Source organism: Crinia signifera, chromosome 6, assembly GCF_055691185.1.
Source record: "Crinia signifera chromosome 6, ASM5569118v1, whole genome shotgun sequence".
In the NCBI taxonomy this organism is placed as follows: domain Eukaryota; kingdom Metazoa; phylum Chordata; class Amphibia; order Anura; family Myobatrachidae; genus Crinia; species Crinia signifera.
The window spans coordinates 118,233,377-118,257,408 of NC_139222.1; the positions used below are offsets into that span (position 1 = coordinate 118,233,377).

Genomic DNA, 24,032 nt, shown 5'->3' on the forward strand with positions numbered 1-24,032 from the left:
ATTGCTGTTTCGCAGTGACAGTTTATGTTACATCAGCAGAGCAGGAATACGGCCATACTTTACCTTTTTGGTTGCAGTAACAGGTGTACTAATAAGTAGGGATACCAATCCCGGGACATCAGCATTGGAATATGGATTGCTATAGGGAGTTAGGTTTAGGAAAAGTGGATGTGGGAAGCAGTGAGGAAGAGTGTATGGAGCTGGGAGCAGCGAGAGAGGGCCAGTGTAGAAAGCAGTGTGGATAGATGGGACCGGGGAACTGTTAGAGAGGGTGGGTTTGGGAAACAGTGAGGAAGGGTATGTGGAGAAAACAAACAGGGTGGATGTACTTGGATGCCATTACTATTAGGCAGGAAGCCATCGAGCAACAGTGGCATTTCAAATATAATGCCAGCAGCCAGACAATTGGAGCTGGCGGGCCGGAAGCCAATTAGGGGACCTTATTGCAGCCACTTCCTTGCTACGACTGGCCGGTGGCTGGCACTACATTTGAAATGTCACTAATCATGTCTGCCCGCTTAAGTTCCATATACACTGGTGCCATCTGGGCTGCACAGCCAGCCAAGCAGCGTATGAGCCAAGTGCTGCTCTGCACAAATGCGCACGCGCAACCTAATCCAATTAATACCAGGACTGGAGGCTCCAATCTGGGACTAAAAATGATGGTTATATTTGGGCCATACTCCTGGGATCCTTAGTAATAAGAAACAACTAGATAACTTAAAATCTCCTTGTCTCCACCCATCCACTGTCACAGAACCAGTGTATGCTTACCTGCATGGACATCTCAATTAGCATGAGTAGCTTCTTGATCCCTATGTAAACCTTTTTTCCCTTCACGTGCTGAGCAATGATAGACCGTTCATTGTCCTTGAAACTGCCCAGAAGCTGCAGAACAAACAAACTGTCAGAACTACAGTAAACACACTTTACAAACACCGTGAAAATGCGGTACTGCAGTACGTGTTCTTCAGATAAGGGACTTCCACGAGATGTGATGCCCTCACCTCCAGAGCTTCCATCAGCTGTTCACCAGTGCAGATGTTTGGTACATGGATGGTCGTACTGAAGGCATCCAGCATCTCCATCTCCTGAAGGACATCCTTACGGCTGGTGGTGCCAATGATCAGTAATTTACGACGCTGGAGGCAAACAATAGCATTAAATATGCCTGCAATTACAATGCTACAATTTACCAGCAGGTGGATTATATTGTACATCTAGATTACACCAACCTGAGGTGGGGCTTTCTTCAAGAGCACAAGCAAAGCCTGTAGAACCAGATTAGAGAAACGAGGACCAATTGGCACATAATCTACAATGAAAATGCAATAGGTTATAATCCCAAAGTGATTATTATTAAAGGATTCATGCAGGATATATTGTGGAAATAGTCTTACCTAGCAGCCTCTCTATATCATCCACCACAACACAACTCAGCTGAGACTTATAAGCATCCTCAAAGATCTGGGGGGAAAACAGTACACTGAGTATAGAGGAGGCAGTTGGGAAAAAGAAAAGAAAGTAAATAATGTCATATGACGAAAGAAAATGATCTCGAGTGGTCCATCTGTGGCCCCTACTGCTACTAAGTTCAAGGGCTTTCTTGGAAACAATGTCTTCAATTGAATAGGTCAGTTTTTCTTTTCTTTTTTAAAGCTATTAGCCATGATGCCATCACACAGTGCTCCCTTAGGAGGAGGAGGAGGAGGAGGAGGAGGAGGAGGAGGGAAAGCGCAGATGTATTCATGTGTCTTCCTCATTCTAAAGGTGCGTACACACGTACAGATTTTTCTGTCTGATCTATCTGATGTGCAGCCCCGTGGCATCGGAATCGCATGGCTAAATAGACTGTGCAGGCAAGTCTTTCTGTAGAATGTATTTGGCCTAGGGTTAAATAGCAAGATAGAATAAATCTAAAATAAATCTTATGGTGCGTACACACGGTGTGATTTTAGCTATCGATTTTGACTATATAGTCACAATCAATAGCTAGTTAGTCCAAATCGCACCCGGTTTAGACGCACCAGATCGCGACTCAATCCCGATTCGCAGCACTGCGGCATAGGAGTTGAAAGTAGAAATAGATTATGTAGCACAGTCTATTTCTACTAACTCGGAATGAGGGCCTGGCTCCACCCTCCCCCCATGCTACCCACTCCCACTCTGTTGGGTCCCTGCGGCCGCCTTATCAAATGGATATTGACAGCTGCCGGATTGCACCGTGTGTACACACCATAAAGTGCAGTTAGCCAAAATCGGATAGTCAAAATTGTCATTAGCCTGAATTCCTGAATTGCACTGTGTGCACACACCATAAGAGTTTTGGACTAAATGGGGCAATGTGTTGCAGTCAAGCTTTTAAAGAACTACAAGTTCTTAACACATTATCAGGGCTTGTGGAATGCTTTAGGCCCACATCAAACTCTAAACACACAAAACCCAGGGGTATACAACAACCATCACAAAATGTCTGGAGCTGCATGAGCATGAAGGCAAGGTGATAATGGATAATGACCAAGGGGCAACATACAAGAGGGTAAAAGGAGGGCATAGAAGAGAGATCCTGTGAATTCCACAAATGCAGCAGACTCATTGGTTGTGTCACAGATATAGTAAATGGTTAAGGGCAATGCTGGTGGTGAAGGCAAAAAGATTTTGCTGAAGGATTCAGGACATCTTAACTAGGCTAACCTGGTAATGAATAATACATGTATTGTATGTCACAAAAAAAAGCACATACTTTTTTCATGGCCTGACACTTGGCAGTCTCCGAGAAACCAATCATCTTCTCGGGTGAGCAGATCTTAATGAATGGGAAATTAGATTCCTCAGAGATCTTGGCAGCAAGTGCTGTTTTGCCACTATGAGGTGGACCTGGAAAAAAAAGATGCAGGTGAATTGGCGCAATATGGAAACACCACCATCTCTTTCAGACGGGATGCAGTTGAAATCCTGACTCCGGAATCCCGACCACCGAAATCCCGGCACTTTGCCCCTCTGTGGGTGTCCACGACACTCATAGAGGGAGAATAAATTAGTGTGCCGAGCGCAGCAAGGCACCGGGCCCCCTTGTCGGGATTTCGGCAGTCGGGATTCCGGCGTCAGGATTTTGACCGCTGGGATTTCAAACCAATCCCCTTTCAGACAACAAATCCCCAACCACCAACAATCTACAGCTTTTTGCCCCTACCTTCAAGTAAAACGCTGACCAGTGGTGTGCGATCACTGTTCTTGGTTTGCTGGACCAGCAATTCACCATCGTCCAAGACTCGACTCACTGGGTCGCCCCACTTGATGATGCCATTCATGATATAGCTTGCATAGTCCTCTTGGTTCGTTCCAAATGCCTAATCACATTTTTTTATAAATACAAAATTAACCTTGGAGTGTTTGTGTGTGTGTACGTGTAGTATGGAATATAGTTTGTAAGCTTCAATGGGGCACAGACAGATGGGAATGGCCAAATTTTCTTTGTAAAAGTGCTGTAGACTCTGTATGCACTAGAACAGTTCATAAATAAAAATATGACAGGGAAAGAGGATCGTAGTAGGTTTGGCTGTAGGTTTTGAATCTGTGAGGTCTCAGTGACAGGGTTTAGATATAAACTGGGGGGAACGTCAGGGCTCAATGTCTGATAGATATCTTCAAATGGATAGTCAGATCATCACTTACAGGCTTTACATCATTTTCCAGAGAGGTTAAAAAGTCTCCTCTTGTCACTTGGAGACATTCAGCCTTTTCCATATCAACTTCTACTTTGCTGGTAGCCTGAGGAAAAACATATACATTAGTTCAGAAAAACATCTGTTCCAGTGCATGAACTTCAAAACAGCAAAGTTGATTGATTTATTAGGAGGATGTGCATATATGTGATCTCTTATCAATTTCTAAAAAGGAAATGGATACATGATCACCAAGTGCTGCCTCATACCCCTTTCACACCAGCCTAAATTCCCAGGTTGGGTTCGGGAACAACCCTGGACTAGAGCTGGTGTAAAAGGTTCCAGGGACAAATTCCCAGGTAAAATTGCCGGCAATTCAACCCTGCTAGGTAGCAGGGTTGCTCCCGGGTCTTTTCAGGGAAACTGGCTGGTGTGAAAGGTGCAGGGACATGTCCCTCCTTCCCGTTTTGCCTCTGCTAATACCCCTTTCACACCAGCCTAAATTCCCGGGTTGAGTCTGGGAACAACCCGGTACTACTGCTGGTGTGAAAGGGACCCGGGACAAATTACTGGGCTAATTTGCCGGCAATCCAACCCTGCTAGGTAGCAGGGTTGTTCCCGGGTTCAACCAGGGGACCTGACCGGTGTGCTGTCCGGCCGGGAATCCACGCAGGCGGCGGGCACAAATGATGGGATAGGCGGTGAATGATGACGCAGCTCTCCAGCGGCAGTGGGAGCTGCGTCATCTTCATCCGCCACCTGTCCCATCATTTGCGCCGCCTGTGTGGATCCCTGGCCTGCGCGGTGGACCAGCAACCAGGGTGAGTATTCTTACCACATCCTGCCCACCTCCGCCGCCATCCCGCTGACTGAACGCCTCCTCCCCACAGCCTCCTTCCAGCCCCCTTCAGACACCAGAAAATGCAGGGACTTTTCTGGTGTGAAAGGGTCCCAACCGGGGAATGTCTGCAAAGGCCCTCCCTCCCTTTACCACTCTCCCGAATTACTTCATCTTTGTGAGCCTAAAAAAGGCCATTTTCAATGATATTCTCATAGAAATGCAGGGTCATCCCGGGTTAATGTGAAAGGTGCCGACCCGGATTGTCCCTGCTTCAAAAGCATGTGTGAATGGGTCTCAACCCAGGAATGTCCCTGCATGTCCCTGGAAATGAATTCCCGGGTTGGTCTCTGCATTTCTGGTGTGAAAGGGGTATCACAATGTAACATGTACACTGTAAGCATGGTGCTCATAATTTAGAGGGTGTATGGGGTGGGGTTATGAGCAAGACCACCAATAAGAAGCAGCTCCTGATTCTCAATGCCATTTACGGTATTTAAATTGGTGATCTAAATAGAGGTTATCATTATGTATTAAAGAAATATAGGTGGTCTGAGCTATTTGTACTGTAAGAACAATTATGGCTGACTATATATAAGATGGTGGAACTTCAAAATTGCAATTTGGTTTTCGCAAATATTTACTTATTAGCTGTACTGTGTTGTACCACAGAAGCAATGAATTCTTACTTTGCAGGACTCACGATTTGCAGGAATTCTAAATAAAGTTGTTGCAGCTGCTAAAACAATGATACTGCTTTCAGATCGCAAATGCAGGGTCGCACCGGGACTTTTAACCGGTTCAGTCCCGGTGCGACCATGCATGTGCAGTCTGTTCACACTGCAACAACGAACCGGCAATATTGACGGTTTGCTGGTGGAATCAGGGGGCGCGGTGGAGCATCGGCGCTTCATCGGGGCGGGGGAGTAGGCAGCGCTTAGAGCTGGCGCTGCTCCAAGCGCTGTCTCCTCCATAGTGTGAACAGGAAATGGGTCGCTCGACCCGTTTAACCTGTTCACACTACACAGCAACACGGCAATGAACCGGTAATAACTCTGCTTTTTACCCGGTTCAGATTGCCGTGTTGCGACCGGTTAGCTGTAACCGATAACCCCTTTCACATCGCACTAATTACCAGGTTGAACAGGAAAGAAACTTGCTTGTACCCGGTAATTAGCTGCGATGTGGTATGAATGATCTCATGTTACCAAACAAATTACAGGTGCATACACATTACAATGATTCATTGTTAACAATGTATCGTGCATATCGTCTAGTGTATATGCACTTTATAGTTCATGACTGCATGTTTAATGGGAGGGGGAAGAGGCGGGTGACATCACTAAATGATATAGTTTAGTGTGTATGTACTGTATTGTTTACCCAAGAGCTCTGCTGATATTGTTAATCATGTCAGCAGTGGAGCAACTTGTATAATGTTTACCCAGGGAAAAAAACAGTGCCCTGACGAAGTGTCACTGCGAAGCCCGGACGCTACCAGTGCACCGCCTTACTACCTGAGAACAGGACCGTCTTACCTATACTGATAGCTGATGATCCCACTTTTCCAGGGATACCAGAATTTTGAAAAATCGGCCCTGGGGAACTGGAGATATCCAACCTGTTAATTGCATTTCCCAGTCAGTTTTCTCAGGTTCTGTCTGATTTAGAGTTTTTCTGTGAGTATATTCCAAAAGCTGTAACTCTTCCCTTTCTGGGAACACTAGACACTTGTCTCTATCTTGCCCAGAACCAGAGATATCAGCCTTCCAGCAGCCGGTCCCTGCTCCAGCTCCAAACGTCTGGTGTACAGTTTTATATTTTTGTCAATGGATTGCTCCCGATCTCTGATCCCCAAGTACCCAGCACCTTCTGAAAGGTGAGACTCTAGGTTTTTATACTATTGAAGGTGAAAAAATCTATTTCCAGAAAATGGAAATATCTGCAGTCATACAAGCTGCACTTCCACCGGAAAACTACGAATATTAAGCCCACTCGATTATCCAACCCTCTTCTGCGTATAAAACACCCCCTACCTCCCTGGAAGTAATTTACAAGGGACCCTTCATTCAGCTCAGTGCCCCCTTCCACACGTTAGTGTTCTCCCTCCCACCACCTGTGCAGTAAAGGAGTCATTAGCAGAAGTTACTGCTCCAGGTCCTACATGTTGAGTGGAAGATAGAGCACCCCCTGCCACCCGTGGGACATCAAAGCTGCTGCTGATAGCAACCCCCACCCCTAGGTGGGGAGAATGGGTAAGGGCCCAAGTGCATTGCTTTGCCCTGGGACCTACACTGCTGTTAAGATGGCCCTGCCTGAGAACCGATTGATATTAAGGGGGACATTTACCAAAATGGATTCGTAGAAAAAAGGTGTATTCGTAGGGAGAAATACACCTTTTTTTTACGAATTTGTATTTTCGGGATTTACAATCCCAAAAATACAACAATTCGTAGTCCTAAAGATGGAACATTCGTATTTGTATTTACAAATACGAATGTCCTACACCATCGACAGGATACGACAGAAATCACCATTCAAAAGAATGGTGGTTCCTGATGTACTAAGCAGCCGTACTGATAATACGGCTGCTAAGTGGTGTGAAACACCCACGCAAATACGACAGGAAAATAGAACACCATTTTCCTGTTCTATTTGCTTTAAGTCTGCACGGATCAGTCAGATCCGTGCAGGCTGCGGTGTAAAAAAATAGAAAAAAAATAAATATTAAAAAAAAAAAAACGGCGTGGGGTCCCCCCCACAGCTGTAACCAGCACCAGGCTGATGGAGCCGGGGCCGGTAATTAAAAATCAGGGAACCCGACAAATAGGGGTTCCCCGATTTTTAACAACCAGCCCCAGGCTCCAGGTCCGGGGCTGGTTCCCAAAATACAGGGGACAAAATGACTAGGGGTCCCCCGTATTTCAAGAACCAGTCCCAGGCACAACCAGCCAGCAGGGTAATGTCACAGCCGAGGGACACTTATGATATAAGGTCCCGCGGCCAAAACATTAACCCTACCGACCAGTCAGCCTGGCCAGGGGCCCTGGGGGAGTGGGGACCCCCCCAATGAAGGGGTCCCCCCCCCTCCAGGACTTACCTGACCAGGCTGAAGCCTGGTACTATCCCCGATGCCCCTGGGCGGTGGGCATCGGGCTGATTATGGTGTAAAAAATAGATTAAACTATTGTTTTTTACTGTGGCACTAAAAGTGCCAGCAAGCCTCCCCAGCAAGCTGGGACTTGGAGAACCACAAGTCCCAGCCTGCTGGGCATTAAAGGGCCCGCTGGCACTTGTAGTTCCACAGTTAAAAAAATAGTACACAAAACACACTGACACACTTTTAAAATAAAACTTTAATACATACAAAGCCCACACATACTAATACTTACCTATCTTCTTTCCGTAGGTAGCCCTGGTCCTGATGTCCTGGTCCTGTGTCGTCGTCTTCTGGTCCTGTGTCGTCTTCTGCCTCCATGTCGACCGTCGCTGTCGCCGTTGCCGTCCGGATCCGACGAAATCCATGTGGGAACCTATGGAAGGAAACCATACTCACCTGTCCCAGCGCGACGTAGTCCAGGTAAGTGTCTTGGCAAAAAAACAAACCGACACCCGAAACCAGCCGGACAGAGAGTCGCACGGTGTTTGTTTACATCGTGAGGCTCCGCCTCCCGAATGCCGCTATTGGCCGCCTTGCGGCCTAGCGGCTCCTGATTGGCCGCTAGGCCGCAAGGCGGCCAATAGCGGCATTCGGGAGGCGGAGCCGCACGATGTACACAGAGTACCGTGCGGCTCTCTGTCCGGCTGGTTTCGGGGTGTCGGTTTGTTTTTTTGCCAAGACACTTACCTGGACTACGTCGCGCTGGGACAGGTGAGTATGGTTTCCTTCCATAGGTTCCCACATGGATTTCGACGGATCCGGACGGCAAAGGCGACAGCGACGGTCGACATGGAGGCAGAAGACGACACAGGACCAGAAGACGACGACACAGGACCAGGACATCAGGACCAGGGCTACCTACGGAAAGAAGATAGGTAAGTATTAGTATGTGTGGGCTTTGTATGTATTAAAGTTTTATTTTAAAAGTGTGTCAGTGTGTTTTGTGTACTATTTTTTTAACTGTGGAACTACAAGTGCCAGCGGGCCCTTTAATGCCCAGCAGGCTGGGACTTGTGGTTCTCCAAGTCCCAGCTTGCTGGGGAGGCTTGCTGGCACTTGTAGTGCCACAGTAAAAAACAATAGTTTAATCTATTTTTTACACCATAATCAGCCCGATGCCCACCGCCCAGGGGCATCGGGGACAGTACCAGGCTTCAGCCTGGTCAGGTAAGTCCTGGAGGGGGGGGACCCCTTCATTGGGGGGGTCCCCACTCCCCCAGGGCCCCTGGCCAGGCTGACTGGTCGGTAGGGTTAATGTTTTGGCCGCGGGACCTTATATCATAAGTGTCCCCCGGCTGTGACATTACCCTGCTGGCTGGTTGTGCCTGGGACTGGTTCTTGAAATACGGGGGACCCCTAGTCATTTTGTCCCCCGTATTTTGGGAACCAGCCCCGGACCTGGAGCCTGGGGCTGGTTGTTAAAAATCGGGGAACCCCTATTTGTCGGGTTCCCTGATTTTTAATTACCAGCCCCTTCAGCCTGGTGCTGGTTTCGGCTGTGGGGGGGACCCCACGCCGTTTTTTTTTTAAATTTATTTATTTTTCTATTTTTTTTTACACACTGCAGCCTGCACGGATCTGACTGATCCGTGCAGACTGCTATAAATAATTCGTATTAGCAGCCGTATATATGGCCAGCTAATACGAATTGTTACACCATCGGAGGGTTACAAAGCAGTCGTATCTGACTGCTTTGTAATTTCCCCTCCGGAACACGACTTTGCATACGACTTAAACAGTCGTATGCAACCGTAGGGGAAATACCAATACGAAAAACTAGGTTTTTCATATTGGTAAATTTCCCCCTAATTCACTTAAAAGTGCAGTGGGACATGCCTCTTTGTTGAATGGTGTATTGAAATAATCCGTGCTCCCTGCACCAACCCACGCATGCTGCATGCAGATAGCAGGTGGTTCTATATCCGATAATAAACTCTTGCACACGAAGAGATACTGGTTTATCACATTAGTGTCTCTATAAAAATATGAAATACAGTCATATATCATTTACCATAACGGGGGGACACAGATTTTTTTTTTAAATTAAAGAGTTTTAATATTTTTCTACACACATTCAGTGTAAGGGTATTACATAGTTACATAGTAGGTAAGGCTGAAAAAAGACTTGCGTCCATCTAGTTCAACCTGGTATAGATATCATTGCTGATTTGGTAGGTTCTGATATTTTACAGACAAATTATATTTCTTATTTGTACCCATGGATGTTTTTCTCCAGTAAATGTTTGTCCAACTTTGACTTGAACGCATTTAATGAGCCAGCCGTTACCACCTCTCTGGGAAGAGAGTTCCAGAGTTTGACTGTTCTGACCGTAAAGAAATTCTTTCTACTAGCTGAATGACATTTTTTTTCTTCTAATCTATACTCATGCCCTCGTGTCCTAGATTCCTTTCTAGTAGAAAAGAGGGTGTGTGACAGTTCCTTATATTGGCCCTTGATATACTTGTACATGTTGAGCATGTCCCCCCCTTAAACGTCTCTTTTCTAATGTAAATAGTCCCAAATTGCTTAATCTCTCCCCGTAGCTTAAATTCTCCATTCCCCTAATAAGCTTTGTTGCTCGCCTCTGGACTTTTTCTAATTCTATGATGTCCTTTTTATAGTGTGGGGCCCAGAACTGCACTCCGTACTCGAGGTGAGGTCTCACCAATGCTTTGTACAGTGGCATAATTACCCTTGAGTCCCTAGTTTCCATTCCCCTCTTAATACATGCCAGAATTTTGTTGGCCTTTTTTGTAGCTACATTACAATGGGCACTACATCCTAGTTTGCTGTCTATTTGGACTCCTAGATCCTTTTCAAGTATGGAATTACCCAGTTCCTCTCCGCTAAGGTTGTAACTTGCACACTGGTTGGGTCTCCCAAGGTGCATAACCTTACATTTATCTACATTAAACCTCATCTTCCATTTTTTTGCCCACTCATCTAGAATTGCAAGATCATTTTGAAGCATGGTGACATCTTCTGGTGATTTGATGACTTTGCTAAGTTTTGTATTGTCCGCAAAGATGGATACATTGCTGAGTAACCCTATCCCAATATCGTTAATAAAAATGTTAAACAAAATGGGCCCCAAAACCGAACCCTGGGGCACTCCACTTAGTACCGGTATTATATCTGATACGGCGCCATTCACAACCACTCTTTGTTCTCTACCAGTATTGATGACTAAATACTGTCTACAGGCGGCAATAAAGGAAAACGCACCAGAAACCATGTACGAATACTATAGTATATACGTATACTATAAAATATTTATATTATGTATACTATAGTATATACGTATACTATAAAATATTTATATTATGTATACTATAGTATATACGTATACTATAAAATATTTATATTATAAAAGATTTTCTGATTAAATCTAATGAGATCTTAAATTCTTTTTATTGTGAGATTTAGTACTGCACTGTGATGCTTCCTTTCCTTCCAAAGTTCTGTATAAATGGATTGTATTTAGAGCAGTAGAGTAGGAAAGAAGAAAGGTTGAGCATGGCTCATACCGTCATGGCCTCTCTGCCAGCTAATAAAGCCAGAGGGAGTGGTTACAAGGCTGCGGTGGGGGTAAGATATTGTCAGGTGCTGAAAGGCACAGCTGATATTACACTAGCACAGAACAGGGCAGGGATCACCAAGGCGGGACCAAACTCCTGCTACCCTGCACAGGGAATGTCTGCAGAAAGCAATATTCCGGCATTCCATATGTTTTAGTGTACAAAAATGTTTCTTTTATTATCTTTAAATGACCAAAATGCATTCATTTTACATGTTAAAGATCAAGTAAAGCTAGTATCAATACTAGTATATGGGGCAGCACGGATGGTGTAATGGTTAGCATTACTGACTCACAGCGTTGAGATCATGGGTTCGATTCCCACCATGGATCTAACTGTGTGGAGTTTGTATATTCTCCCCATGCTTGCGTGGGTTTACTCCGGGTACTCCAAATTCCTCCCACATTCCAAAAATATACTGGTAGGTTAATTGGCTTCCAACAAAAATAAACCCTAGAATGTCTGTGTGTGTGTGTGTGTGTACATGTGGTAGGGAATAGATTGTATGCTCCACTGGGGCAGGGACTGATGTGAATGTTCAAATATTCTCTGTAAAGCGCTGCAGAATATGTATGCGCTATAGAAGAAACTGTTAATAAATAAATAAAAATAGTAAAGTGATTGACAGCTTAGCAGAAATGATTGATTCATATATGGGTTCAGTGTTATCACAGTAGCTCAAACACTCAAATCAGCTGCTTAGACCTCTGATTACATCAGGACTCTATAATGTATAGTTAGGGGACTAGTTTCCAGAACTGCAGTGGGATGTCCAGTTAAAGCAGAGCAATGTACTGCTAGTTTACCTCGTGGAAGTTGTTCCCAAAATCTGTGCCTTGGGTTAATTGCAAGGGTGCTCTGAACAATTCAAATTATTTATGGTCAATGTAATAGGCAAAACCAGTGCTTGTGATCCCATAATAAAATATGTGAACACACAGAAGTGAATTCTGCCCCTTACCATATAACTCTTAAATGTTCATGGTCTCTGTTTGCGAGTAAGATCTCCGGGACGGACCCCGTCCCGGCAGCAGGGAACGGGGATCGCATGCATTACATCACATGCAGAAGTACCGCATGCGATCCTGCCTCCCAGCACCTTCCTCTCATGGGGGATTGGATGGGACCTCTCTAAGGGGAGAAGTCGAATAGAGTGGGGGCCAAGGTCACTAGTGTCAATGGTAAGAAAATATGTATTACATAAATGCCAGAGACTGGGTACAGTTAGTAGCAGACAGTGTGTATATACTCCCCCTAGTGATGCCAGGCAGTGTGTATATACTCCCCTAGTGATGCCAGGCAGCGTGTATATACTTCCCTAGTGATGCCAGGCAGCGTGTATATACTTCCCTAGTGTTGCCAGGCAGTGTGTATATACTCCCCCTAGTGATGCCAGGCAGTGTGTATATACTCCCCCTAGTGATGCCAGGCAGTGTGTATATACTCCCCTAGTGATGCCAGGCAGCATGTATATACTCCCCCTAGTGATGCCAGGCAGTGTGTATATACTCCCCTAGTGATGCCAGGCAGCATGTATATACTCCCCCTAGTGATGCCAGGCAGTGTGTATATACTCCCCTAGTGATGCCAGGCAGTGTGTATATACTCCCCCTAGTGATGCCAGGCAGCGTGTATATACTCCCCTAGTGATGCCAGGCAGTGTGTATATACCCCCCCTAGTGATGCCAGGCAGTGTGTATCTACTCCCCTAGTGATGCCAGGCAGCATGTATATACTCCCCCTAGTGATGCCAGGCAGCATGTATATACTCCCCCTAGTGATGCCAGGCAGCGTGTATATACTCCCCCTAGTGATGCCAGGCAGCGTGTATATACTCCCCCTAGTGATGCCAGGCAGTGTGTATATACTCCCCCTAGTGATGCCAGGCAGTGTGTATCTACTCCCCTAGTGATGCCAGGCAGCATGTATATACTCCCCTAGTGATGCCAGGCAGCATGTATATACTCCCCTAGTGATGCCAGGCAGCGTGTATATACTCCCCTAGTGATGCCAGGCAGCGTGTATATACTCCCCTAGTGATGCCAGGCAGCATGTATATACTCCCCTAGTGATGCCAGGCAGCGTGTATATACTCCCCTAGTGATGCCAGGCAGTGTGTATATACTCCCCTAGTGATACCAGGCAGTGTGTATATACTCCCCTAGTGATGCCAGGCAGCGTGTATATACTCCCCCTAGTGATGCCAGGCAGTGTGTATATACTCCCCATAGTGATACCAGGCAGTGTGTATATACTCCCCTAGTGATGCCAGGCAGCATGTATATACTCCCCTAGTGATGCCAGGCAGCATGTATATACTCCCCTAGTGATGCCAGGCAGCGTGTATATACTCCCCTAGTGATGCCAGGCAGTGTGTATATACTCCCCCTAGTGATGTCAGGTTGTGAGTTAATATATGTCCTAGTAATACAAGGCAGTGTGTATATACTCCCCTAGTGATGCCAGGCAGTATGTATATACTCCCCCTAGTGATGCCAGGCAGCGTGTATATACTCCCCTAGAGATGCCAGGCAGTGTGTATATACTCCCCCTAGTGATGCCAGGTTGTGAGTTAATATATGTCCTAGTAATACAAGGCAGTGTGTACTGTATGTACATCCCATAGTGATGCCAGGCAGCGTGTATATACTCCCCATAGTGATACCAGGCAGTGTGTATATACTCCCCATAGTGATGCCAGGCAGCGTGTATATACTCCCCATAGTGATACCAGGCAGTGTGTATATACTCCCCATAGTGATACCAGGCAGTCTGTATACACTCCCCATAGTGATACCAGACAGTGTGTATGTCCAGCCCGTAGTCATACCAGGCAATGTTTTGCTGTGAAAGGGCCAATGGTTAAACACTGACTAGGTACTGCTATGTAAATGCCATCACCCTGAAGTCTAGTCTCCTAAAGAGAAATGTGTTGCATGCACATGCTCCTTCCTTTTTAGTCTCTGTCATTGTGTCAGCAAGCCTGTTTATACCATACCAATGGGTGACTGTTTCATCAAACATTTCTGTTCCTGAGAGTGTCTTACCTTGATAAGCCGGTTCATGGCAGTGGACTGTGCTGCTCTCACCAGACCTTCTAGCTCAGCTCCACTAAAATTCTTTGTCTCTTGGGCCAATTCGGGTATGTCCACATCTTGAGAAAGCAACTTGTGCTCTTTCATCCGAACGGTGTGAATATTGAGGATCTGGACGCGGCCTTTCTCATCAGGCAGGCCTGGAAAAGCACAGGTAAGAGTAGAGGTAAATAAGACATATCAGAGATTAAGGCAAAAAAACAAATTCAAGCCCAACTCACCTATCTCCATTTTCACCTCCAGCCTTCCAGGTCTGAGGAGAGCTTCATCTATCAAGTCTGGCCTATTGGTCATCCCTAAAAACATGTAATGAGAAGAGAGGAGGAGTAAGCTACATCCATTGGGACCCAGATATCAGACTCTCAGAGACCAGTTCTCACCTATGACCAGGATGTTATTGAGCTGCTCCACACCATCGATCTTGGAAAGCAACTGGTTTACCACAGTGTCATGGACACCCGTGCTGCCTGCCATGCTACCTCTCTGCTTGCAAATGGCGTCTATTTCATCAAATATGATAATGTGTAGTCCACTGTTGGCACCCAGCTGAAGGCACAAGAAGTGAAACGGTGGTGTAATACTATGCACCCCAACTGCACTGACGTTTTTACACTTTACTTTTTTTTGTTCACTTAACGAACAGCTTTTAAAGTCGGGCCTGTTCTGTCGATCTGCCTCTTCAATGCTGTCGGTCAAGACAGCATTGAATAGGCGCCCTCCGCTATTTCCCCCGTCGGAAATAGTGGCGGGGATTCCCCTTAAGTCTCACCTAAAAGCCAGGTTACCTTTAGTTTTTAAAATATAATAGTAGCCCTATAAAAAGCACAGATATCTATAAGAAAAATGTAAATCAAACACAAGTGCTAAGTACTCACCCTCCTCTGTTCTTCTTCTGCGTCTGCAAACAGCTTTCGGATGTTGGCCTCAGACTCCCCAACATACTTGTTAAGAATTTCTGGGCCATTCACCACTTTGGGCTCACGGGCGTTCAGCATCTTACCAATCTGCCGAGCCATGAGGGTTTTACCACAACCAGGAGGGCCAAAGAGTAGGATACCTTTCACGTGCTTGCACCCTGCAGATAAAAGTGTGAGGTCAGACTGCTGTGAAGTGAACCTGCAACCTATACAGGGCTTAGCACACAAAAATGCTGACTATGCTAACAGATCTGAACATGCTGCCTATCCATTTACAGCAGTACAATTTTGGAGGCGTTCCAGCAAAACTTTCCACTTATTGATATAATGATGTATTTTAAGGAATCTCAATTTCAAATAGATTACATCTGTGTCTGAAAACAAGATTGCTGTGCAATGCATTTGCCTACTGCCACCCCATGTCACTACCAACACCAATGGGAGCAAATTGCGCAACACAGGCATGTAAGTTGCCATATTATATAAGGCAGTAACTCCTTTTGGGACTGGGTTTTCATCAATTTCTATCTAGTCTGGATTGCTATCTTTGAAGGAAGTGTTAGAGTAAATGCTGTCACAGACTATAGCAACCCACAACTGGTTTATTATAAACCTGCACTCCATACATTTGTGCGATATCTACAGGGAGATATTGGGTGAGATGTACTAAGCCTTGAAAAGTGATAAAATGGAAAGTGATAAACAAACAACCAATCAGCTCCTACTTGTCTTTTTTCAAAACAGCCAGTGACATGGCAGATAGGAGCTGTTTGGCTGGTGGTTTATCACTCTCCATTTTATCACTTTTCAAGCTTAGTACACCTGGCCCATGGACTGGTATCTGGTGCATATATTCCACAACGAATAGTATAGTACATGACAATAATAACGATATAACCGACTCGAGTTCCAATTTGCCCTCTACTCATTAGGTGAAATAGCGCTAACATATGGCATATGAAGGTTCAGGACTAGACTACTGATTAATGCTGATCTCCACAGCGCTGGCATTTTCCAGTTACTGGCAAGCAGCGTATTACTTGCCAGTGTTGACAGCCGTGTTTGGGTAGAAGAGGTTGCCTGTCATCCCGGCCTAATCCTGCTACAATATGACCTTTTTCAGGGACACAGGTGTGAATGTTCAAGAAACATGTAGTCAGAAGAAATGAAGTCTACAAGAAGGGGATGGAATGCTCCTCGAGGCGACATGAAACCAAGGAGTAGGAATAAGCAGCATTCATAACCTGACATTTACACTCTTATAAACGTCTCAGACCTCTTCATTAGAAAACAGAGCAGGTGCAGCGTACTCGGTCCATAACATTCATGAACACAGCACACTGCTCTCTGCATGTTGTGTGGCCATCTGACTACCAGCAGACTAGAATGAAAATAAGTGATCAATGATCAACTACTCTACATAATGTGCTACAAATATAGTTAACGAATGCAGAATTCGGAGCATTTTCAATCATCTTAAAATGTAGGCCAGAAAACATTTGTGGCATCAGATAAATTTCATCATATGAAGGAAACAGAAGCAGCAATGTGTCAGATAATATTTATAACCCTAGTAATAAATAAAGTATACGAACAGTGTGGTGCTGAGAGACGAGGTTCTTGGCACCAAGTGTAAGTAAGTGAACTTCATTTATGTACTAGTATGATTAAACCTGAGACAATCCCTCTACTGTTTAACGCAGGGCTGGGCAATTGCGGCCCTCCAGATGTTGAGGAACTACACATCCCAGCATGCCTTGCATCAGTTTCAGCATGGCCACATAGCAAAACTAATGCAAAGCATCCTGGGATGTGTAGTTCCTCAACATCTGGAGGGCCGCATTTGCCCAGCCCTGGTTTAACCTCTTGAGTGGTATGCCCATAAATTTTCCAGGCTCAGCTGCGCTGCCGCAGTGGGCTGCCCCGGAAAATTTCCAGGCATACTACCAATATGCAGGTGTGCGCCAGTGGTGCCTGCTGCTGTGCACCACTGGCGCATTACCTCTCGGGGCACCCCCCCAGTGGTCACTCTCCCCCGCCCCTCCGGTCATCGTATGCCAGAGCTCCCCTGCCATTTGCTGCATTGAGCATGCCCTGTTTGGGAAAGTTTGGGGCGGCTCGAGAGTTCGGTTGCCCAAGACCCCCCCTGAACATCCCAAGCCTGCCTCCCAGCCTAGCTTCTGCATAATCTTCTGGCATGTTTTTGCTGTAAATGTATGTACATCAATAGAAAATTGATGTATAGATTGGAAGGTTCTAAGCAAGCCAATATATTAGCATACCTCTTGGTTGGCCAATCAGGCTAGTTTATGATCTCTGTACAATTGGCATTTTAATCAGGTGGGCAAGTGGTCTGGCCTGGCCTTGCCCTTAATTTGGGATAGTATTTCTGTAGGGTTAGAAGCAAGGCAGCTTGCTGACTTTCAGCTTGCGGTTTTAACAAAGGGTGTTATTAACTAAAAGTGCCATCTGAACAGTTAAAGAAACAGTTGAACAAACATTGAACAACTACATAAAGAAATACCAGAGGAACGCAGAAGGACATAAAATTAAACATCATCCACTGAAAATCCAGAATTCTGCAGCGAGTTACCTGGCCCAGCATCACCTACAGTCTGCACAGCCAGGACAATGAACTCCATACTAAACCAATCTCTGTACCAGAGCCATGGTTCCTCAATCCTATGCATTCCCTATTCACTCTGCATGCTTTCTGCCCCTAGCAGGGTGTGTTGTGGCATGGCCCATGGTGCAAAGCTATTTGGGGTCAAGGGTGCAGGTGGAGTGGGGAGAGGAGGATAGGAGGAGGGAGAGGACTACTTTGTCCATTCTCTTTACCTGCTGCCTCGTGTCCTGACCATCCCTGCCATGCTTACTTGCCTCAGGTCTCCTTACCTGCACGTCATGTCACCTGTCTGTCTCCCCCTCCCTCTAGATTGTAAGCTCCTTAGAGCAGGGCCCTCCTCCCTCCTGTTCTCACAGCACTCTTCTTGTATTGCAACTACAGCTCTCTTACTCATCTACAATCTATACCTGCATCTATTCTCATCCACTTCCTTATATTTCAGCTGTATTGTGTACTAAGAATTGTGCTTTAATTGTGTTATGTCTAGTTCTATGTACCCTGTGTACTGTTCTTTTGTGTTCTATATGTACAGTACTGGCTGGTGCAATCACCATGTGGCGCCGCTGATTGGCTGCCTGGCTGCTGCACAGCTCAGTAATTATATGTTCCCCATGTCTGTGTCCCTCATTAGAGTACATCTAGTATATATATCAGTACTGTTACTGGCTACCTAGCTGGCTGTGCAATCACCATGTGGCGCCGCTGAATGGCTGCCTGGGTACTGCACAGCTCGGCAAATATGTTCCCCATGTTCGTGTCCCTTATTAGAATGCGTCTTGTGCATATCTGTATTTGTGATGTACATCTGTACTGCCATTGTTGCCTGTTCCTTGTACTGATAACCCTTTGTATTGCAGTATGTGCATTGTTATTTTTAATGTCTGTAAAGCACCTTGAGTCCTGTTGGACAAAGTGCGCTATATAAATAAAACGTACTTACTTACCTTGTCACTGCTGTGAATGGCGGCAGGGGAACGATCGTCGGAGGGATGGGGAGGAGGGAGTGGTCTGACCCATCTGTGGTGGGTATTTGTGGGGCAGGAAAAACCTGCCCTGGTAGGTATTGTCCTGCCCCAGAAATCCCCACCACTCAAGGGGTTAATTCAGCTGATTGGGAGCCCAGGCTGCACCCACAGTGTCAGATGACAGCTCCTACGAAATTATTTACAAACATTTACCTACACTATTTAGGGATTGGTTTGAAATCCCGGCGGTCAAAATCACAACGCCGGAATCCCGACCGCCAAAATCCCGTACTAGTAAGCCCGCTGGAAGCAAAAGCTTTGAAAGCTAGTCTGCTACCTTCTGTGTTTGTGCATGTGTGAGAAAGAGATGTAGTTTCACTCTTTACTAGCAGATGGCAGTGTTTCCGAGACTCACTACTACACTTATAAATAGATGATACGGTCAACCACCATCCTTAGGGGGAGAATTCAATTAGACCCGGTAATTGAATGGGTGCGGGGAAAAAATAAGGTAGCCCCAGGCTTTAACACCTGGGGCAATTCAATGAGTGCCCTTATCTCTCCTCCAGTAAATTACCCTTATCAGGCGTTAATGCACAGAATGCAGGATGTGTTCCCAAAGATGTGTGTTAACATAGTTAAGCCACCCGATAAAAGACTATATAACAGGTATTTCTGTCCGGAACCGATAATAAATTTCATTAACTGCCGCCTGTGGAGACTTATGGGACCTACACACAGGCCGATCTCAGGTCAATTTGCCCAAATGACCCACATCGCTCCATGTGTAGGAGCCATAGCGATAGCGATGCACCGCCAGGCAAATAAGAACCTGCATGCAGGATTAATCTAGTTAGATCACCGGAAAACACTGGCCCTGAAAGATTGCTCAGCTCACATTGCTAACAAACCGCTGTGTGCTGAGTGCACTTGCTGAGCAATCTGAGCTATCTATATCGCTCAGATCTCTCAGCAGTGTCGCCCCATAAGTTAATAGTCCCATAAGTCCAATTAGCCCAGGATAAATTACAGCAGCCAATTGAAATCCCCCCTTAGCCGAGTTTATAGTTCCGACTGCATGATAACAAACACTATTATCCATTTCATATGCTCGCTCCTTTCTTTTCATACACAGAAGGTACTGAATGAAGTGCAGCATTACTGGCTAGTCCCAGCACACAGCAGACTCCTTACAATTCTTCCCTCCTATCAGAACTATGCAGAATTATAATAAACGAGGAGAACTAAAGGGCTAATATTTATAAGTGAGAGGTGGAACAATTTTACTGCACTTCAAATGCTGCTATTATTCATTTAATTGACCCCAATATTAAAACTTTGCACCTTAATATTTCTTAACTATTATATTCCAATTGTAATTCAAATGTTCTTATTACACTAGTATATGCAATCTCAAACAGCACAATGAGGTTCTGCAGAGCCCTCTTATCCTTATCATCCAGATGCAGAACATCTGTTTATATTACATTGCCAATCAAAATATAAACTGTAATGCAATGATTTCCAAAATGGGTGACCCAACGCAATTGCAGGGGAGCCACAGGTGAGTGGTCCATTACCAACTCAAATTATCTATGGTCAATTTGTCAGGCAAATACCAGTGCTGGTGGCTGCCATTAATAAATATGCGGACAAACTGAAGCACAACCCTGTGCACCACCACCACATATAATGGAACCTTAAGCTTGGAAAACACTGGAATGGGTGCGGGGGTCATGCACTCGCTAGCAATCTCCTCCGCCGTCCTGCATGTAGACGTCAGAAGACGTCCCTAACGACCGCAGGAGCATGAACAGTTAATGATATAACGTGTCCCCCGTGGACAATATACACAAAATTGTTGTTACACCTGGTCGCTATTGTGCATATAATTCAAAAAAGTCTTCCAATGTGTAAGGAGGATCAGTATGCACAATTTACTGCATTTAGTCATCTTTGCGGAATTTCTCAATAAGAAACTTTTGGCTCATGGGCCTCCTGAGTCAAGAAAGGCATCACCATCTTGTAAGCTCACCCATCTGCTCCACAATATCTGGTGGGAAGACTCTTGAAGCGAAGGCTCGTCTGAATATGTCAGAAAACTCCTTATCTAGACCACCAATCCCCATCCTTTCAAAATTCCAGTCTGGGTTGATGATAGACTGGCGATCCTGCCTGGTCTTTGATTTGCCTATGTACAATGGAGGAATAGACGTCAGATACATGTACAAAGTAGCAGAAGAGGATATATCACACTGGGCACCGGATGGTTTATTTACAAAGCATAACAAAACCCAGAGCTTCTGATTGTGTTTGTGTCCCAGATTTAGAAAATGTAGCAATGCTTTCACAGTCACTAAAAGCACCTGTGTGCTACTATGCTAAGCTATTCTGTACAAATAACTTCATGATTTCTTCTTCATTAAAATGTGTTTACCAATCCATATTAAACACCACAAATAATATTAGTGTACACACCACTTCATGACAATTGCTGACCATAGTAATGTACACATGTTTTAGGAATATATCTTACAGGAAAATAGGTCACACTAATTGTCACAGAGCAAGAATTGTACTCTGCTACAAAAAAGTAGGATATTTGGTCTTTTTCTTTGTAAAATCACTAGTGCGCCTTTTCCTTAAGCAGGTGTCTAATGCTCCCTGCTGCCCTCTTCTGTCAATTGTTTGCATTGTCTGGAACTTACCAATAGTAATTAATGTATGAAGACTGCCCTCTTTTGGTCAACCAAAGTAGCACAGATTAAACATTTCTAAAAGACACTTATAAATAAAACGGCATATTCTGCAACAGAAAACCTTCTATAATGATTACTGTTTTTGGAACAGTAGAAAAAAAAACCCTTAAATAGAGCATATCATACATTAACACTTTCACATCTAATAATAAGCACTAACTCCCTTTGCAGAATTTGCGATGTGTCGAACAAATAACAAAAAAACAAACAAAAAAAAATCAGGTCACATAGCCTTCCAGTACATGAGCTGTATTCAACCATCACAAGATATGAAGTATCTGTTTAAAAGCTTTAACTGTTCTTGCTAATTTATGATCGAGTGTGAGGAAGACACAAATGCAGTGTCAGAGTCACTGACACCACAGCATGCAGGGTTAGTCACCTGTGAGATTCAGAGTGGAGCTGTTTGCCTTCTCAAACACCACCTGGCTGTTCCCCACCACCAGCCCTGCCTCAATCTGTGGGGAGAAAAGTACAGGGAGTAAGAGTCAGGGGATGATGATCAATGCCAGTGAATAACAGAAGACATGTTAATGGTAAATATGTGATGATTTTAAGCATCCATCACTGTCATCATTATGACTATACACACAGAAAAGCTTGATGTGTAATCCATTGTGCATTGTATACATAAGCACAGTGCTAATTTTCATTCCCTTATGGGCATTATAACCTGGGAGAAGTATCCATCCTCTGCCTGAATTCATTTCTATGTGCTGGATTCATGAGAGGTTGTGGGATTTTTTTGTAATTTTACCTTCTAATTAGTAAATTGGTAGTGGGAGTAATAATGTTCCATTTCCTATAACACATAATGTATAGGAATAAGTACACTTACATCATAGCCTTATGTACTGTAAGTGCATTTTATTTTAAATAGAAGTATTGCAGTAACTTGCACTATCCCTATTACATATAGCAGGTATAATGTAAGGAAGGGGGCCGTAAACTATTTTGCTCTGGGACCCCATCAGACAATAAAAATAATGACAGGACCCCAGCAAGTTACTGCAGAAGGTCATCACATCACATCACATGCAGTCAGCAGACAGCACATACATGGCAGCATTGTGGAGGCACAAAATGATGGGAGGAGTCTAAAATAACAGACAATTCAACTGATTTTTCAGACTTCTTGAATCACTAACTGAGATTAGAAAAGTCATCAGCCTGATGGTCAGCAACATGGAGTTGCGCGACCCTATGCCAAGAAGGTCGGGCCCGCTTTGGGGTCAGGACCCAGAGTTTGAGAACCACTATTGACAGTTGGGGTCAGATATATTGAACGGGATGCATTTAGTACTAGTCAGGGACTTAGGCTGTAATGGGAGTGGAAGGTTAGATTTAGGCTGCAAGGGGGAAGGGTTAGGCACTTACAAGGGGTTCGGTTTAGGCAGCAGGGTGTATGGGTTAGAATTAGGCATTAGCAGAGAGGGTTATGCATTCTCTTATTGTGCACAAGTGCAACTAAAAGGGACTTGTCAGGTTTTATGCCTTGGGAATGTGTTAACTAAAAGCAAAAAAACAACCCAGCTAGGGACACATACATTGTGCATAATGTTCTATGTAATATTTACATACTTATGTACACATGATTTCTTAGTTTTTTTTTTTTTTTTATAAATTTACAAAAATCCCCCAAAAACTTTATTCATGTTGTCATTATGGGATACTGTGTGTAGAATTTTGAGGGAAAAAATGTATTCCATCTTGAAATAAGGCTGTAACATAACAAAATGTGGAAAAAAGTGCTGTGAATACTTTCCAGATGCACTGTATAGAACACAGGTAATCTTTAATGCATTTTGCATTCCTGTGTTAAACAGTGTAGGTGGGTTAAAAAACTCACAGGAAAAGATTACCACTAGAGCAGTGGTTCCTACATGTAGTCCTCAAGGCAACACAACAGTTCAAGAATTAAGGATATCCATGCTTAGGCACAAGTGACTTCAGTCAGTTTAATTATACCACCTGTACACAAGCAAGGAATATCCCTAAAACCTGGATTGTTTGGGTGCCTTGAGGACCGCGTTTGGGAACCACTGCACTAGCGTGATAGTACTAAGCACTACACTCTCACCTTCTGTTTCTTTCCAGGTGACTGCTCCCCCTTCAGAATGCTTGGATCCATTGCCTCAATATCTTTCACCACCAGGCCAAATAGTTTGTCATTGAAATTGAACACCAGCTGCGGAGGTGACAATCAGTACAGGGGGTAGACAAAGAGATACATTAAACTACAATATGCAACATTTAAGCAGCTAATTAAAATAAGCACCTCACAAAGCATGCATAAGACTACATTCTTTGAAAACTTGACGCCTCTCATTCTCCTTTCAGACTTCTTCCAAAATCCCGTTTTTTGCGCATGAACACGCATCAAACACAGGTGTTGTTATGTATGAAAGGCACCAACCCTGCAATTGAC

At 44.7% G+C, this 24,032-nt stretch overlaps 1 protein-coding gene across 1 annotated transcript in view; it reads right to left on the reverse strand.

The window, feature by feature from the left end:
• The window catches only part of NSF (N-ethylmaleimide sensitive factor, vesicle fusing ATPase), an 80,188-nt gene that overhangs the window by 5,051 nt on the left and 51,105 nt on the right, over nucleotides 1–24,032 (reverse strand). The window contains exons 6-19 of the mRNA XM_083146933.1: nucleotides 23,685–23,792; nucleotides 21,987–22,062; nucleotides 20,881–21,036; nucleotides 15,213–15,412; nucleotides 14,718–14,883; nucleotides 14,559–14,633; nucleotides 14,290–14,477; nucleotides 3,676–3,771; nucleotides 3,194–3,350; nucleotides 2,744–2,877; nucleotides 1,401–1,467; nucleotides 1,236–1,315; nucleotides 1,008–1,142; nucleotides 775–888 (exon numbers count right to left, since the gene is read on the reverse strand). Of these exons, the coding sequence (XP_083003059.1) occupies nucleotides 775–888; nucleotides 1,008–1,142; nucleotides 1,236–1,315; nucleotides 1,401–1,467; nucleotides 2,744–2,877; nucleotides 3,194–3,350; nucleotides 3,676–3,771; nucleotides 14,290–14,477; nucleotides 14,559–14,633; nucleotides 14,718–14,883; nucleotides 15,213–15,412; nucleotides 20,881–21,036; nucleotides 21,987–22,062; nucleotides 23,685–23,792 (1,752 nt within the window). The remainder of the gene's footprint in view (nucleotides 1–774; nucleotides 889–1,007; nucleotides 1,143–1,235; nucleotides 1,316–1,400; nucleotides 1,468–2,743; nucleotides 2,878–3,193; nucleotides 3,351–3,675; nucleotides 3,772–14,289; nucleotides 14,478–14,558; nucleotides 14,634–14,717; nucleotides 14,884–15,212; nucleotides 15,413–20,880; nucleotides 21,037–21,986; nucleotides 22,063–23,684; nucleotides 23,793–24,032) is intronic.